The 17,970-nt window shown below is 39.6% G+C and overlaps 1 protein-coding gene across 3 annotated transcripts in view; it reads left to right on the forward strand.

Annotated features, from left to right (window-relative positions):
- Window positions 1-17,970, forward strand: part of DLC1 (DLC1 Rho GTPase activating protein) — a 393,570-nt gene that overhangs the window by 358,705 nt on the left and 16,895 nt on the right. For all 3 annotated transcript variants that reach the window (XM_061177541.1, XM_061177542.1, XM_061177543.1), the window contains 3 exons: window positions 6,461-6,532; window positions 11,662-11,743; window positions 17,548-17,611. In XM_061177541.1, coding sequence (XP_061033524.1) covers window positions 6,461-6,532; window positions 11,662-11,743; window positions 17,548-17,611 — 218 coding nt within the window. The remainder of the gene's footprint in view (window positions 1-6,460; window positions 6,533-11,661; window positions 11,744-17,547; window positions 17,612-17,970) is intronic.

Below are 17,970 nucleotides of genomic sequence, written 5' to 3' on the forward strand. Positions count from 1 at the left end.
TTCCCTCCCTCCCTCCCTCCCTCCCTTCCTTCCTTCCTTCCTTCCTTGCTTCCTTTCTCTTTAAGAAAAAGCTGTGTGAGAATAGTGTATTTCAAATGGGTTGCTTTGGGAGGTAACAAATAGTATTTTTTAAAATAGAGTGGAAAAATGTAAGACTGCATTAGTTATTGTAAGTGTTATTTGAGGAAGCTTGTTTCAGTTTTATATATGCTTATATACACACGTGTGTTTGTGTACATGAATGGGTGCATATGTACACATATGCATATATGTGTGTGCCAGGTTACAATGTAAAACGTGTTTCTTATGGTGGATCCTGGTCTGAAAAATTAAGACCACTTCACTAGAAGAAAATCACATTGCAGTTTATTTATTTATGTAATACTTATTTGTCGAGTAACTACTATGTGCGCTACACTGTTGGCAGTGCTTGGGGTATATCAAAGAGTAAAACAGGCAAAGAAACTGGCCTCTTGCGAGTTTGCAGAGGGGTGAGACAAAATAAACGCAATAAATGTTTTGGAAGAAGAAAAAATAAAGCAGGAAAGGGGGCATGGGGTGTGTGAGATCAGTAAGGCTGGATCAGTTAGCCCGAGGTAGATGGGGTGACAGAAGGGGTAGAGGAAGGAGCTGGGACGGTCGGCCATCGTTAGGCCTCTGGCTCTCACCTGTGAAGTGGGGATTCTTTGGTGCTGCCCAGACAGGGTCCCTTGGGACTTAAATACAGGGATCTCAGAAGAGCCCTTAGGAAACCAGTTCATTCCTAAGTAGAGGATCGTCTGACATCATGCCCTCAACTGTGAATTACCTTTCCCTTTGGCTTCCAGCTTCGGGGCAGGAACCTGTGCCTTTGATTGTCCCTGAGCACAGCTGGCAGCACAGACAGTGGATGTTCAATAAATAAATATTGAGTTAAGGGGGGAAATGAAGGGTGATTGGCTTCACGTAAATGTGTGGCTGTACTAGAATATATCTAAAGGTGGATTGGGGTCAGCTCCTGTGAGGCCAAATGGCCTAGAAACTGAATTAGTATTGACCAGTCTTCCAAAAGCTTCCTAACTGGTTTCTTTCAGAATAGGCACAGCAAATGTTTAGAATTTTTTTAGACTTCTGAGGGTAGGAATGTTGCTAGTGGCTAGTCATAATCTTTGCTGTGATTAGATAACAGAAGAGTTTAATAAATATTAATATATACGTTGTGCTATCTGACTTAGCCCAACCAGGAATTCACTTTACATAGGTAACTCCCGATAACCAGTCTTTGACAGTGTATGTGTTGAACATTTATTTTTATTAATTGCAAAGAGACAGGGGTTTAAGTTGTAGTTTTTTTAGTCTGTCTTTGAAGAAAGGGAAATTTTAATGGATTCTTTTCCTTCAAACAAATGTATGTGTGCTTCCAATGTGGAAAAAGTAGTCTTTCAGGATATACAAATGAATTAAGAAGCTTCTGGTATTTGCACCTCACCGTACCGAGGAAGGTGGGGGAGAGGGGTTGATGGGGTGCAGAGGGGGAATTTGTTTGCGGCAGGAGAGAGAAAAGATGAAGAACTTGAAGTGTTAAGAGAGCATATGCATCCTGCGAACCCCAAGGAATTCAGGAAGACGGGAGCAGAGCTTGCATTTGGAGACCTTCCAGGAGCGGAATGGCTGGGCAGAGGCCAAGTTAAGACGGCTGTGGGTCTGCTGAGGAGTCGGAACTGTATTGTATGTGAAAGGCAGTGGAGAGTCACTGAAGAATTCTAAGCAGAGGAATGACATGATGAATTATGTATTTCATACAAATCAATCCAGGGCTCAGGAACCCTTTGGACTAGGATAGATTTCTTGGGGGCAGGGAGGAGCAAGGGTTATCAGAGAGTTCAGTTGGAAGGCTGTTAGGATAATTGGGGAAGAAAGAGTCTGGGATGAAGGCATGCAAAGAAATGTTGTCTGGTTCAGTGGTTCCCAATCCTGGCTACCTTTACTTAGGAGCTTTCTTAAAAAGATGCTGTTTGGGCCCTCCCTAGACGGAGAAAATCAGAATACCTGGGAGTGGATAGTGGTGGGGGGTTTTAGAAAGCTCCCCAAGGTGATGCCTACTAGGATCCAAGGCTCAGAGCCACTGAGATCAAGTGTCTGAGGCTGTGGTTTGCTTCTCTGCCCTGTGAAACCCACCTGCCCTGGGAAGTTAGGCTGTTGGTGCCCAGCTGTATGGCAGTCCTGTAAAATTGGCCACCTTAACGGAGGCGAGAGAACTGATCATTTGAAGTAATTATTCCTTCCATTTGAAGGAATTTTTGTGACCAGGGCAGGAATCTTGGTGTAGATCAGAAAGCACTGCCTGCCTTCACACAGTTGCCGTGCTTCTCCATGGCTTTAAGAACATCAACATTTCTATGGATCTTTGCCCACAAGTCTGCCATAGTTGGGGGAATCCAAGGAATCTAGAAAATGTTTGAATTTTCTTACATTCCTCCAATTCCTTAGAATTTTATTTAAGAGATAAAGTCCATGTAGCATTTGCCTTGAGCCCTGATTTCAGGAGCACATTGCAAAGAAGGCAGGAAGCAAGCATGAGGGTTCGCACTGTGAAGGTAGAGCAAAGGGAAGATGGAAGTAATCACATCCTGCTTCGACCCGATTACCATTGCTCAACCGGTAAGATCAGCGAGTTCAGCGGAATGATGACGGGGTTGGGGAATTTCTGTTTAATTACTGTTGAGAGGTAAGGGGAAGATAGGGTCATCCCATCATGCCAGGAAGCATGCAAAAATGGCCTAATGGTTCCCAAGCCTTACACCAAAAGTGTCCTGAACCTCATTCATCTAATAAAACTAATTATTAAAGGTGGTTCCAATAAAAATTTCCTGTTTCCTCCTTCACACATTTGTCTGTTGTTTGCTAAGAGAAAACCCAAGTCTAAAAGTGTCATTGTATTTCCACTGTATTTTCAGTTTCTGATGGCACTTCTGCCTGGTGGGGAATGTCTTTTAAAAATCGTCCTGATAGTTTTTCATTCGACCACTGAAGGAAAAGTCACACCCTGAGAACTGGTTAGAGGCCTCCAAAAACAGGCATGGGGAGTTAAAGTGACAGCACTAATGCAACATTTACCTGGTTTTGTTTAATATTTTAAATGTTGTTCACTGTTACGTATTTTTTCAGGAAAATCCGGTGTTGCTCATTTTTGCAAGTCTTAGCTCTCTTGTTCACTAGGGCATTTGAATGGAAAGGAAGCTTGTTTTCAAGGAGAGCTGGTTGTTTCTCCACTTGTTTCTTCATCTGCGTATCTTGGGGATGATATTCCCAACCCATGTGGGATGATATTCACAACCCATGTGTTAGGATCAGTATGAGGAGTCGAGGAATTCATATGCCTTAAGTACTTAAACTGGGCCTTGTGCACAGTCAGTGCTCAGGAAAAGTTAGCCATTGACAGAATTGTCAGGAGGCATCTGGGAAGACTTCCTAGAGGAGGTGGCGCTTGGGCTAGGCCTTGAAGGATAATGAGGGGATAGGAGAGAATTTCCAGCCAGGGATGTGTGGGGAGATGAGGAAGGACCAAGTTTACTTTGGCTGGGGTATGGAAGGAGTACAGGGAGCTGAACGATTTGTTTGGATGCCACATGGAGAACCTTGAAAACCTAGGGAGATGTTTAGACTTGATTTTCTAAGCAGTGGGGCTCCAGGGAAGCTTTTGCAGGAGAGACGAGATCAAAACTGTAATGCAGGAAGTTTGATGAGGCAGGGTTGGTGGCTGGAGCCTCAGAGAGGAGAGAATTGGAAACTTGGAGTTTCAGTTAGGATAAGAGTCAAAGTTGTGGCCTGGATCCAGGGAACTAGAAGGGGTAAATCCCTACCTGACCTGGACGTAGACATAGGTTCATTTCATGTTAAATAAAATGGAAATACTGATTTTTTAAAAATCAGTACTTAGATCGTTATCATTTTCACTTGGTAACTGGAAAGGGGTGGGAGTGAAGTCAGTAACTGTCTCATTTATTAAAAAATCAGTGACAGCTTTTTACAGTTTTTACAATTTTCTAATTATTTCTATAGAAACAGTGGGTTTAAGTTCTCATTTATTATTATGCAGCCTAAGTTTTCATGAATGGACTTTGTTAAATGTAAACTAGATACAGGCTTGTCTGTTTCCCATGGTTTCATATCTAAAAGACATTCTCATCTATTTTAGGGAAAGGAAAAGGCAGGTAAAATTACTAATCTCTGTAGTTCTTGGAAGTTCTGCTTTTTAGCCATTGTAGACCTTTCATTAAATTATCTGCTGAAGAAGCAAACCTTGGCCTGTTCACATCATTTCTTTCTAACCAAGTGGCCCTAAGAAGAGTGGTTGTGTGAACACAGCTTTTTAGATCGATTTTGGTCATTTGGGGGCATTTCTTTTTGTAGTGGTGGAAAATGAATAAGGATGACAACACAGCAGTAGGCATTTATGTGTTCCTGAAGTCACGTGGGGCCTTAAGTGAGTAATATATGTGAAAACACTTTGTGATTTGTAAAGTATTATGTAAATTTAAAGGTTTTTTAGAAAAATAATACCTTATATCGTTCGTGCCTCTTGGCATGAAGCCATTTTAATAAGAAATCAGGAACATTCTCTAAATAGGTGGTGATACTGGCTGGAGAATTGTGTCCAGTTAAGGCGTGTGTGTGTGTGTGTGTGTGTGCACACATGTGCATGTGCACTGATCTGTTGTCATATCTGAATATAGGCCAGAAAGGGTGGACATTGAGAATTTCTGGCTACTCACCACTTATTAAGTAAAATATTTAGAAAGTGAATACATTTACTTTTTAGCAATCTGTTGTTCGATGTCTTAACAATGTGTTCAATGGAAATAACCTCCAGATAGAAGAAGTGAGATATTTAAAATATTTTTTAAAAACAAAACACTTAGCTTTTTTTCTTTCCATATCTATCTTTGAGTGAGGGCCATTGGGGATAGAGAAAAAAGTAGTTTCCACATCCTTTAAAATAAAATGTTGAGCTTTTATGTGTTTTTCCAGCAATATAGTTCTCTGGAAAATGTTTATTTTATGATTTTATTTAAAGCTTCATTAATTCCTTTCTGAAACAAGGTATGGTTATAAATACATGAAAAAATGTTAGCGCAGGTAATTCACATTGGACAATTCTATGATTTAGTACAAACATTGAGATTCTTACACATTCATGTCACTCTATCCTTCTTCCCCGAATTCAGTCCTGAATCTTGTGTTTTATGATGCTACTTTCATCGCCACACTGAAAAGATTCATGAAAGTAATAAACCTTGCCATGTCATTTATTGCTTCTCTGCTGCCATAATTGTTTTTGTTTGGGTATTAACTAACTCATCAGAAGATAGCAGCAGGCTTTTATCTTTGGCACGTTCGTTCAATAAGGACATTCCTACTTGCTTTAATGAATTTGAGTGTTCTTAATTCTCTTTTCTTTAAAGACTCAAGGAACTCATAAAATAATAGTTTAAAAAATGCTCTGAAACTATAAAGTTACTAGACAAAAGTGATATATAAGTTACTAGACAAAAGTGATATATATATACTTCTCTATGATGGACTGTCCACCTCCTATCTGGCTCAGAGGAGAGATGCATAATGAAGATTTGAATCTGGAATAAATTAAGCAATGTTGAGACATTTATAAATGGGTGAACAGCCTTACATACCTTAAGTACTCTAATGGTCTGAGGAAGGTGGGAAGAGGGTTGAAAGAATATTCTTTGTGCAAACTGAGAAACTAATGTCTGTGCAGACCTCCTCTGTGAGTCAGTTTTAACGGGATTGTAAATAAGTGCTTAAGTAAATTTGAACGCCGGTGTGTCAGTTGCTCTTGGCCTTTCTGTTTATCAATACTATCTACAAGATGTTAACCATGGGGAAGTAGAAGCTTTATTAGGCATCTCAGCCTGCCAAGATTGTGGGGTTTATTGACTTAATGCCCTCCAGGGCCCCTGACCGCCCAGGCCTCTCTTACTGCCTGATGCACCCAAAGGCACACCTTCACAGCCCCTGGGCAGTTACACGCATCCCATTGGGTGGCAGAAGCTCAGTCCCTTTGGTCAAGTTAGTGCTCTTCCAGGGTGTCAGATGTACTTGGTGGCCTTTTACTGACATGAAAAGTAAAGCAAGTTAGGCCGTCTAGGCCTAAAATTAATTATTTAATCCTTCTTCAACTTTCTCATTAAGCCCTATTTTCTTAATCATTTGTAACCAGAACACAGAAGCAGCACAGAGTAACTTACTGCTGGGACTCCATTTTTGTTTTTTGTTTTTTAAGGGAAAGATGGATAATTACATGTATTTTTTTAAAGTCTGAAAAGATGCACAAAAATCTAAACCATTTGAATAAGTGGATTTTCTTTTTCGCTTTTTGCTTATCCCTTTTCAACAAATGTCGTCTTTTGCTTATATAACACATGACTAACATGTTTGTCTGTCCTCTGTTCTATTCTAGAAATTGAAGCCAAAGAAGCTTGTGATTGGCTACGGGCGGCAGGATTCCCCCAGTACGCCCAGTTGTATGAAGGTGAGCCGGGAATGCCATTCTTTTTTAATGAGCAAAATCGTATCCTTGGTTCATGATTATAATTTTTTTATAAGCTTTGCGCTTTTTTTTTTTAATTTTATTTTTAAATTTTTGGCTGCATTGGGTCTTCGTTGCTGTGCGCAGGCTTTCTCTAGTTGTGGCGAGCGGGGACTACTCTTCATTGCGGTGCACGGGCTTCTTATTGCGGTTGGCTTCTCTTGTTGTGGAGCACAGGCTGTAGGCGAGTGGGCTTCAGTAGTTGCAGCATGCGGGCTCAGTAGTTGTGACACATGGGCTTAGTTGCTCCGTGGCATGTGGAATCTTCTTGGACCAGGGCTCGAACCCGTGTTCCCTGCATTGGCAGGCGGATTCTTAACCGCTGTGCCACCAGGGAAGTCCCTCATGATTATTATTGATCTATGATTTATTTTCAGACATGTTATTATTTACTTAAATATTTCATTAAGGAAACAGTGTGGCAACCACCCGAAACAGCTAGTACCTTGATAATAACACACCCACCTGTCTCCCATCCCTCTGCCACCCCTAGCCACAGTAACCATCATCCTGAAACCTTGGTTTATCATTTCCTTGCTTTCCTTTTATATAGCTTTATTGCATTTCCCTAAAATAAATATTTTTATAAAGTTGTTTATAAAAAGGGTATCATGCTCTATGTAATCTTGTACGATTTAATTTTTTCATTTATTATTGTTAAGGTTCTTCTATACTGTGTGCCCTCATAGTTCGTCACCTTTGACTGCTGTGTAATACTCCATTGTGTGGATATGCCACAGTTTATCATATCCACACTCTGATTGGTGGGCATTTTGGGGTTTTTTTGTTTTGCTTTTATAAACTGTACTGTTGGGAACATTCTTGCACTCTTGCGGTACACGTGAAATAATTTATCTTGCGTGTATGCCTAAGAGTAGCATTACTGGGTGATAGAGATGTATGTTCAACTTTATAATGCAAGTTTTTCAAAAGTTCCTGTACCAATTTTCGCTCCTCCCTGTAATATATAAAGATCCTGTCTATCCACATGCTCTCAACCCTTGATATTGTCAGACTTTAATTTTTGCCAATCAAATGGATATAAAATGATATCTTATGGATTTTGACTGCCATTTTCCTAATTTTTAATGATAAGGTACATTTCTTTGTGTCATCTGGCCATATATGTTTGCTCTTCTGTGAAATATCTGTTGCCCATTTTTCCCCTGAGTTGATTGTGCTTTTTTTGATGATTTATAAGAGCTCTTTATTCTAAATACTAAGGCTTTGTTGGTCATGTGTCATAGATATCTTTCTCCACTTTGTCATTAGGCTTTTCACTTTTCCATAGATTGCCATTTGATGAATATTATTTCTCCTATGTTATTCGATTTTTTAATTAAGAAAAAGATGGACCTCTTTTTTAAAATCAAGACCTAGGCTGACTTTTTACTAGTTCTTCGTTTTCTCATTAGCGCTCTGGGCATCGCTCAGATGCTGAGGCTGGGGATGACGAGCACGTGGAGTCTCGCTCACGCCCTGAGCCTCAGGCTGCCCAGGGTGTGCAGTGTGCTCTGTGCAAGGCGAGGGGAAGAGGCTGTTTATTTAAAAGGGAGGCCGACTGTTCTCTACATGAAACCATTAAAAAAAAGCTACAGTTGTGAACTCGTGAGCTCTATTTTATGAGTGATTTTCAAGCCAAGGTTGGGTGGATAGTGAAGTGACTCCTACCTTGAGAATAAATGACTTCCAAGGCCTCTTCCAACTTGAGCATTCTTTGTTTCCTTAACTCTACCGAGATGACAGCACCTGGTGTCTCTCATTCAGCCATCCATTCATCCCTCCATCCATCCAGCCATCCATTCAGCTAATCAACAAGCCAGTATTAATTCTGCACCAACAGGGATGCCCACCACTGTGGTAGACGCTTCATATTTTATAGAAATAAAACAGTTCATACCTCAAAGAAATTGCCAAAAATCTCAAAAAGCAAGCATAATGTTGGTTAATTTACATTTAAAGAATACATCTTTTTTTTTATCACTTAAGAGGAAGGAGATGCTGGGAGACATTTAGCCATGATGTGACAAAACTGCTGAAAGATCCAGGTTAAATGATGTCACTTCAGTCTTTTCACCAGGGATGTTCAACTCTTCTCACAATAGTGATTTTAAAACGTGTCTTTTGCTCTTCCGTCCTTCTAGCATGATAACAAGCAGGCTGCTTCCTGTAGCAATGGCAGTGGGCTCTCAATTGGAGCTGGTGGTCACCAGCATCCTTCTTTAACACATGAGCAAAATGCCATGAACCCGTACTAAGAACGGATACAGGTTTTCAGCTTGGAAATGCTAGCGTGGTCGGCAGGGATATAGAGGGGGTGGGGGTGCTCCCCGGAAGCAAACTGGGGCGAGACCACAGAGGTCGTTTTACTTCCCTGGCTCACTCGGCTGGTTTAGTTCCTTACCTCGTTTATAGTGCCTGCCCTTCCTCATTGTAGCCCAGACTGAACGTATGATATTTCTCCATGAAGATGGGTTTAAAATTATTTTATAGTTAGACTATGTAGAATATCTTACTCTTCCTCCATTTCAGAGAATATCTCCAATTCCTTTTTCTTTTTTTTTAAGGTGTTTGGTTAACCTGCATGTTTATTATGGTGGTGTTGCTTATCCTTCCTTTGGGAGAATTTTTGGCCTGTTGCCGTTTGCAGCATCTCTGTCTCTCAGTAGAGCTTTGGTGGCGGTGGGGTGTGGATCAGCATTCTATTGGATTTTCAGTTCACAGCTCTACTGGAGATAAGGAAAGATAATTGCATTTGCAGTGGCAGTAACATGCTGTCCTTTTGTTCTCATGTTTTGAAATTAAATTTCCTTCAATTATGTCAAGTTTTGGTGTTGATTTGCTGCCAAGAAGCCCTTTCTTGTGATGTGTGTGTTTGCTAAGATCCAGTTCTGGTCTCTGTCTTACGTCTTTCCAAATCCTAAAATGCAGACTGTATTTTCACAAGTTACATTTTGGGGTCCCTTGACATTTATAAGTCTTTTGAAGCATAAACCTACTTTTGAAGTTATACTGTACATTGTTCTGAGCATTTATAATTTCTCCCCTTCATCCTACCCCTATGTGCAGGGTGGGTACACACACACCACATGCCATCCCACTCATTCCTTGATTCCTGTTTACCTTTATTTCGGTCCTTGACAATATAAACATCCTGCCCTTAAACCCAAGCTGAAAGTTTAAATCCTAACCTGAAGAACTCTGAGAAATACTGAAAAAAAAAAAAAAAAAGATGTAATTATTTCACTGTTCTCTTGAATTTAGTCCCTACCTATCCTAGAATTTTTTTTTTTTTAAACAGAATTTTAAAGTTAATTTGGATCAGGAAAGTAAAATACAGCTCTGGGTACACTGAGTTAGGAATTGCTAAAATAACAGAGTTGCTTTCTCAGATGCACGTAACAGGCATGTGAACTTTATGATTTACATTTATTAAGTATTAAAAATATATTTTTTAATATCAGCTCTGTCCTTTAATACTTAGAGTGCAGGTTATCTGTTCAAAGTGAAATACAATTGCCAGAACCTTCAAACAGCTTTACAGTCTGGCTTGCTTCTATTTACTAATAGTTTACATTCACTTTAAGTCTTCTCTTTTATTGCCACTATAGTGGTGCCACTAATCATTTGCCTAAGAGACTTGTTCTATAAGGTAATGAAGAGATAAATCCTGTGATACTGAATTTTACGAATTTCTTCATAAATCTTTGGGCTCTAGCTACTTCATTGGTCTGCCTATCTTACCATTCAGAGAACAGGATCACTAATCTAATGCTAGCCTTCAGAAAAAAGAATAGACCACAACACTCATTATGTTAGTTTTCAACATTATTTAAAAAAAAAAAAAAGGTACTCATAAGTGTAGTCTCTGGAAAATAGATGACCAAGAATAAGGAGCTCCATACCATCCTGTAAAACCAATGATCCTAAGTTAGAAAACATAAAAACATAAGGGAGAGTCATGTGCTCCCTAGTCAACCCCAGAACTAGAACATTGTTAGTTACTTGCATCTCCAAAACTACCAATAGCCATGTCTGTTTCAGTATGCAGCATTAGCCATTTGGAGGGCCAAAGCGATTTTTTGGTTCTGTTAATCCTGGTGTCCTGCAGTGCTCTTATTTTGCCTATTCCTGACCCACAGAGTTGCATAGAAGGACTCTTCCTCATGATATTTTATAAGCATTTTACTAGGAAGGCCCATTATTTACCCTAAGTGCTTGGAACACCAAAGAGGGATAACTTGCATTTATCTAGTGGCAATTCCAGAGCTGTTGCAAATTTCCACAGAGGTGCTGCTGGTCTTCTTCCTCCCTACTCTTTCTGGAGTATATTTATCAACAAGGGACAGAAAAGGGAATTCTTTCATTGAGTTGACTTTTCCCCCCTTTTTGCTTTTCGATTTTAATATAACTTACGTGTTCTTAGTGTAGTGAACTCTTCCAAGGATGAAAGGATTTGGGATTCTATTGTTCTACAGCTGCTTTAGAGCTGGCCTTTTGTTTTAGTGGGAGTTATATAAACTCCTGAAAAGCCATATGGAAGTGCTAGTATTTGTTTAAAAATAGCACATCCTTAATTCTCGTTAGCTTTTGATGTCATGCAAATGGTTAGATTCCATTGACAACCACCATAGTTCTCTAGATCTTTCCTTGGCCCGGTTTTCTGTGACCTCTTCCCTGATCAAATGTGAGCAAAGACACACATGGGAGGGAAAAAACAGCCACATTACCGTGAACATCCTTCTGGTATTCATTCTGGTTTAAATTATAATTTACATAGCAGAGGTCTGTTGCCTGCTGATGTGTATAAAGGTGGAACAGTGTTTTGAACCACTTATCTTTGACAACAGATAATTTGAGTCTGCAGACCACTTTATTCCAAGCTCCTTTAGGACACTGATGAAATTGTCTTAAGCTGCTTTACATACCCACAGCACTTGATAGGGAGTGAAGTGTCCTGCAAACAGTAAGTATTCAATAAATTACCTTGTTTTTTTCCCTCTGCTAAACTGGGCTAGATTGGCAAGAGCTTGGGTGCTCAATAAACGTATTTGTTTTTATTTTCCTTATAGATCTCCTGTTCCCCATTGATATTTCCTTGGTCAAGAGAGAGCATGATTTTTTGGACAGAGATGCTATTGAGGCTTTATGCAGGTAAAAGGAAATGTTTTGAGTGTTTTCTTTCTCTTTTCTTCTTTTTAAAGAACATAGTACTTATCACTGATGAGATTGCTTTTGTTCTAAATATGTCAGGGTTTTGATCCGTAAATAGGTATAGTGATTTACTTCATTATAAATCATAGGCCTTTTGATTAGAATAAGTAACTTCCTGTCATTTAGTATTGCCATTCAAATAGCACTGTCCTGGGATGTGCTCATATGACTGCTGGAGCAGATAATGTCCAGGCAGTTTGGAAACTTGGAATAGGGGGGTTAAGGCAGTGCAGTTGACTGTGCAGTCCCAGCCAGGTACCCTCGCTGAGTCAGGGCCGCTGTTGTATTGAATGGAAATGACGCTCAGAGGGACAGATGGAAGTAGGGGCTGTGGCAGAGGCAGGAGGGCCGTTGCTTGAATTCCAGGAAAGCATTTCCGCAACTCTTCAGCTTCCCCAGGCACACCATCCTAACAATAGGGTTAACTAAGGCTGTAAAGTAACTCAGCATAGCCTTTAACATAAAGTAGACAGGCAGCAAAGGAGCATTGATGGGAAATGTGAACAAAACTGTCAGAAACCCATGTTCGTGGTGCTGGTGGATCTTCAGGCTGAGGAGCAGCTTGCAGGGTTTAACGAAATGGAAGTAATAAAACACGCAGCAGAAAATGACGGGACACTGATACTCCTCTCTGACTCTTCATGACATATTATTCATTTTAAGTTAATCATCCTTTGAATTTTTCTCAGAACCTATAAGCCATCAAAGTTGAACTCTGGAGAAAAAAAATTATACACGGACAAAATTCACTTGTCGATTTGATCGTAAAATTAAAACAATTTTCTTTTAATTTCAAAATTAATTTTAACTTGGAAAAACATCATTAAGGTTGAATGGCACCCAGGATTTATTTCCCCTTTATAGGCAAAGAAAGCAGTTGTAGCTTTGTGAAAGTACTATTTTTGTCTCTCTTATGTAATACAGTGTTTTTTGAAGCACTTAAGTTAAGCAGGGGTTTTAGGGGAAGATAGGTAGGATGTTTAGAATGGAGTAATAGACTAGTTCTCCTGGCTTAAGAAAGAAAAAAATGCCACATTAACCACAGAAATACTGTCACTTTTCAAATCCAATGGAATGATTGCTTAGAAATGTCCAGGGTATGTACACATCTTCTGGAAGAAACTTAATTCCAACTCCCCACCCCGCTCCCTAGAGTGTAATATCATAGCTATGTCATCTGGAATGAAAAAATTTCACCAACACAGTTTAGGAGGGAAAGAGTCTGCATCTGGAATATAAACTACTCCAGACATTTTTGAAATGTTTGAATGCTTAGCTGTGGAGCAGAATTAATTTCTTTTCAGTTCATCATTGGTGATAATGCATAGAGATGACATCACTCCTAAGATGTAACCTAGGAAATATTTACTAGGTTACTGCGTCAGATCATCCATTTCACACATTTCAAGCTACTTAGTGAGCGTGCCCTCTGAACAGCAGCAACAGCTTAGGAATTCCTGGGTCATAAAAATATCACTGCAGCATTGCAGCCCAAAGGATCGTGATTAGATTCTTGAATTTCTTTTTTTTTTTTTTAAATATCAGTTTGAAACGTAGTTACCCTGTTCTGGGGATAAGGGCATCCTCCGTACTTCGTGATTTACACTGGCTACACTGGCTCTTAGCGCCATCAGAGAAGCTGCCTCCCTTTAAAAGGAGTAAATCTATACTCTTAGATCTTTTGCGAAAAGGAAAGCCTGAAAACAACTAGACCTTGATCTCTTTGGATTCTGCAAGTGTATTCTGATTGGGCTTCAGTTTCTCTTATGTGTAGAATAATATCTCATAGGTTAAGTGTAAGAAGGAAATGCAGTGATGGATGTCAAGTGCTTTAAAAATTATTAGGCCTAAAACCGACACCCAGAGTTAAGTATGTGGAGAAAGGCTTGAGGTTGGGTTCAGAATTCACAGGAACAGTCATCAGCTTGTTTGTAATGGAAAACCCAAGGTCTCTTGTCCACGTGTTCGCATAAATAGACTTCTCATGGCAAATGATTTTCCTTCGAGAGGGCTAAACAAATGTTCTGAAGAAAAAGGTGGGGACAGGCATCTTCCTTGAAAATGCACTACAGGTCCTGAGCTGTCAGCAGAGTAGTTGAGGATACTTGTTTAACTGATGATGTGATATTCATCTCATCTGCTAGACTGGCCTCTTCCATGTACTCTCTCAGCCCATGAAATTCAAAGGGCCAGCAAATCTTGAATCTACAGTGTTGTTTGAAATTTTGCCTTGTCATTTGTCAAGTTTTTTTCTAGACGGACGGACTTTTTTGTAGACTTCCATCTTTTGCCTTGTTGAAATATTTTGAGCAGTTGATTTTAAATATATACGGTAATATAGTTACAAAAACGCAGCTGAAAAGTTTTACCTTAATAAAATATTATTAAATATTTAATATTTTTACTTTAAGTAAAACTTTTTTAGATTTGTTTTGAACGAAATAATTCTTACATGGTTTCTCTTTCCTGCCACCCCCCTACCCCAGCCCCCCCCCCACACACACACGGATGAAGTACTCCCATGTACACACTAGTATACGCTCCCATGTTCTGCTTAATGATTATTATAAACATTCATGTACTTATAACTTTTGCAGATCTTAAAGCTCCTTTGGTCAAAAATCTGGTAGGAGCTGATCTCTTAAAATAGCCTACTTAGAGCAGAAAACTCGTAGCTTAATGTTTTCTTGAGAATGATAATGATACTGTCTTCAATAGTTTGTAATGACCAAAAGTTGTAAGTATGCAACTACTAGATTTTTTGGATTTAGATTGCTAACCAACGTTCTTACACACACACTTGTAAGGGGTAAACGTACTTGTTTCCTTGGAGAGATTGGCTTTTGTCCCAATCTTGCTAGCTTTGCTGTATAATCCAACCCTGATGATAAGGCCCAGATTCTGAGAGTATCACATTCAGTATTAATACTGGAGGAGTAATTCACTTGTCTTGAAGCGTATACAGGTGATAATGCAAACTGTGACCTACTCTTACAATACCTTTTATGAAATGTTCTTTCTCTTTATAGCTTCTGAAAAATATCCCATCTCGCTATCTTCCTTTGGGATTACAACTGACTCCTATGAGTACAGCAAAGAATTATGCAAATAAGGTGATAATCATGTAATGACAAATAGATATCCGAAGTATCATCTCCAGTCTGCACTTTATTGTAAAACAGCCCTTGAAGTGCCTAAGCTCTGTGAAGCAGCTGGCCACATAGTAGATTTCAACTACGTTACTATTTTGGTCCTATTAAAAGAAAAGCAATTGCATTAATTCCAAGAAAATATCTTTAAGGATTGGAACAATTTTTATTTGTCAGGTCTACTTGGGAAATCATTGCTTTTTCCTTTCTCACTTCTCTTCTGCTTTCCCTGTTTTCACTTGGAATACTTGAGGCCCAGATCCCTGCCTGCCATGCTTTTATCAGGGCTCTTGCGGCTCCCTGCAGCAAAGCTCTTGAACCTGTGATGGCTCACCCTGTGCTCCCTCCCCCCTCAGAGCAGAGTACAAGTTGCCCAGCAGATAAGACTGACACATTCCTGAGGAGCTGAGCCCGTGAGGGCCCTGTGGGGTGGGAAAGGCCAGGGCTTCTGGACAGACAGTGGGAGATACCAGTGTTCTGCCACTCACTGGAGGGAGCCATACTTAGGATAGAAGCTGCTCCCATGTATTATCATGATTAACATTTATTTTAGAAAGGAATGCAGAAGGTATTGTTTTTGAGGGCCAGAGCCACCATGTTTTAGTCATGTGGCCTTGGACAAGGTTTGTGTCCACTCCAAGCCCCCATTTCCTCATCTATAAAGTGAAGATAAATAGTAATATCTCTACCATAGGGTTGTTGTGAGGATCAAGACGAAATAACACACATGAGGCTCCAGGCACAATGCCTGACCTAGAACGCAGCCCCGACTCGGCAAGCCAGAACTACTACCTCGTGTCCGTAACGTCTCTAAATCGGTAACATCTCACCACTTTGGAGGTTCCTAGGGGTCAAATGAATCCCACGGAGACCTCGGGGAATAACTTCTGGGCTTCAGTTTTGAAGCGCCATTAGCTTGGTGCTACGGATAGAAAAAGGTAACACTGACCTTTACAAAAATGACCTCCTTCGGCCTTTCCGTTTGACTCAAATCTGGAGCTTGTGAAGCAAGTCCCTCCCCCACCCCTACAGGCATCCACGCCTAGTAAACTGGGTTATAAACACCCCTCAACCATTACAGCCCAAATGACCTCAAGTGGGTATTTGATTACAGGTTTGATTAATGAAACCCAGACCTAAGACTAGCTGTGACCCTCCCGATTCTTTAAATCTTAAAAACATTTGAGAACTAAAACACTGTGGGTAGAAGTCATTTAAGTAATGGATGCCCCTTAGAGAGGGACTTTATATCCACTCGTTTTAATGTCTGTGGATGTTTTTCTTAGTTATTTGTTTTCTTTCCCTTTCCATCATGAGAGAGAATTTTCCTGAACATAGGTGCTCTGGGTTATCTTTGTTTATCCTATAAGCAGGCTACCACATAATCTATGAAATCAAAGGCAGTCTTATCAGCAGGCAAAAATACTTTCTACCCTCCTGCATCCAAGTTGTTAGACAAGCTGCAAGAACAGGATCAGAAAGATAGAGCCTTGAAGAGGGCTCATGGTCAGTTTGAATTCGTGTGAATTAAATGCACTTGTCCTGTGGAATTGGAAGAATTGCAATCTTAGGAAAAATTGGAAAACTGATGGTACCAGACAGCAGATAGGTTAAAGGTCCATTTGAGGAAGACTAAGTGATGATCATCTGGAAGATGTTAGAAAGAATTGGGGCTTGAAAAGCTGTCCTTCAGACTTTTACGTGCCATTTATTCCTGCATGTGTAGAGGGCTTCTTTTTTTCAGCTATTTCATTACTTACCAGTGAGGTGGTTTTGTTTTGTTTTTTTTAAGTACTTCATTTTCAGTGAAGCTAAATTAGTTTCCTAATTTTAAATTATTACTCTTTGGCAGGGGTAAAAAATATTCAGAGTAAAAATGTGACTCCTGTTCCAGAGAAGAATCTGATTCAAGTGCTTATGTTTGAACTCTTAAAGATGTTGACCCTTGAAGCTGAAGTATACAAATTTTTAAATTAGTCATTTGTGCTGTTGCTGCGACTATACCACGCATTATCCTGTCCTGTACGGGAAGTTGTAAAAAAGAACTGGGTGTTAAAGAGGGCTCAAATTTCTATACAGAACTTACTGCATTTTTTAACAGGCTGTCTAAGGTTATTATTTGTCAGAGATTATTTTTATATTTGAATTTTGATTTGAGGTAGAATACACTTTATTTACCAACAACTCTGCTTGGTTCCTTGTTCATGTTTCTATTTCTGTGAAAGAAGACATCACTGCCTTTTATTTCTTGGCACTGGGTGGAGATACCTAATGACTCAACCTAGGGGTTGTTGAAAGAATAACTGTTCTCACTGAGGGTTGTAGGTTCTGTGAGGAATAAGAGGCACCTGACAGAACCACCGCAGTGTGCCATTTTACTATAAAATAGTAATATTAAATTTAAATGAGAAAACTTGTGAAACATAAATATTTTTAAACTATTCACTTTTTAAAGAAGTTTCAAGTACTCTTCTATATTATAGATATTAATGGATTCAAAGAAACTCGATTAAATACATCAGCTGTTTGGAAAAAATATTTATCCACCCATCAGTGGTTTCCTGTCTCTGCTAATGTTATTTCTTTGCTCTGTAGGCGTCTGAATACTTTAAACAAATGCGCGGTGATGAAGCTGGAAATTAGTCCTCATCGGAAGAGAGTGAGTCTATAAAATGTATAGCATGGTGGGAGGAAAGGGGGCAGATCAAAAACTGGGTTATGAATTTTGTGATAGATTTTGTCTCTCAAACTCTTACCTCCGTGGTCCAAAAATATCGACATTTTAAATGTTATAATCCAGTCAGGTTTACCAAAAGCTGTGTGGCCTTATGTAGTTGAAACCAAGAGCTGCAGCCAGCCAATAAATTGTGTCTTCCCTGCTGTTTTTGATCTGAAAAGATCATCTGTGATTTTTGCCTCATTAGCTCAATGCCTATGACATATTAAAGGGATGAGGCTTAAGGAATTCCGGTGGATTTTGCATTGCCTCCTTACAGAAATTAAAGCTGAAGTTCTTGG

This window comes from Eubalaena glacialis, chromosome 20 (assembly GCF_028564815.1).
Source record: "Eubalaena glacialis isolate mEubGla1 chromosome 20, mEubGla1.1.hap2.+ XY, whole genome shotgun sequence".
NCBI lineage: Eukaryota > Metazoa > Chordata > Mammalia > Artiodactyla > Balaenidae > Eubalaena > Eubalaena glacialis.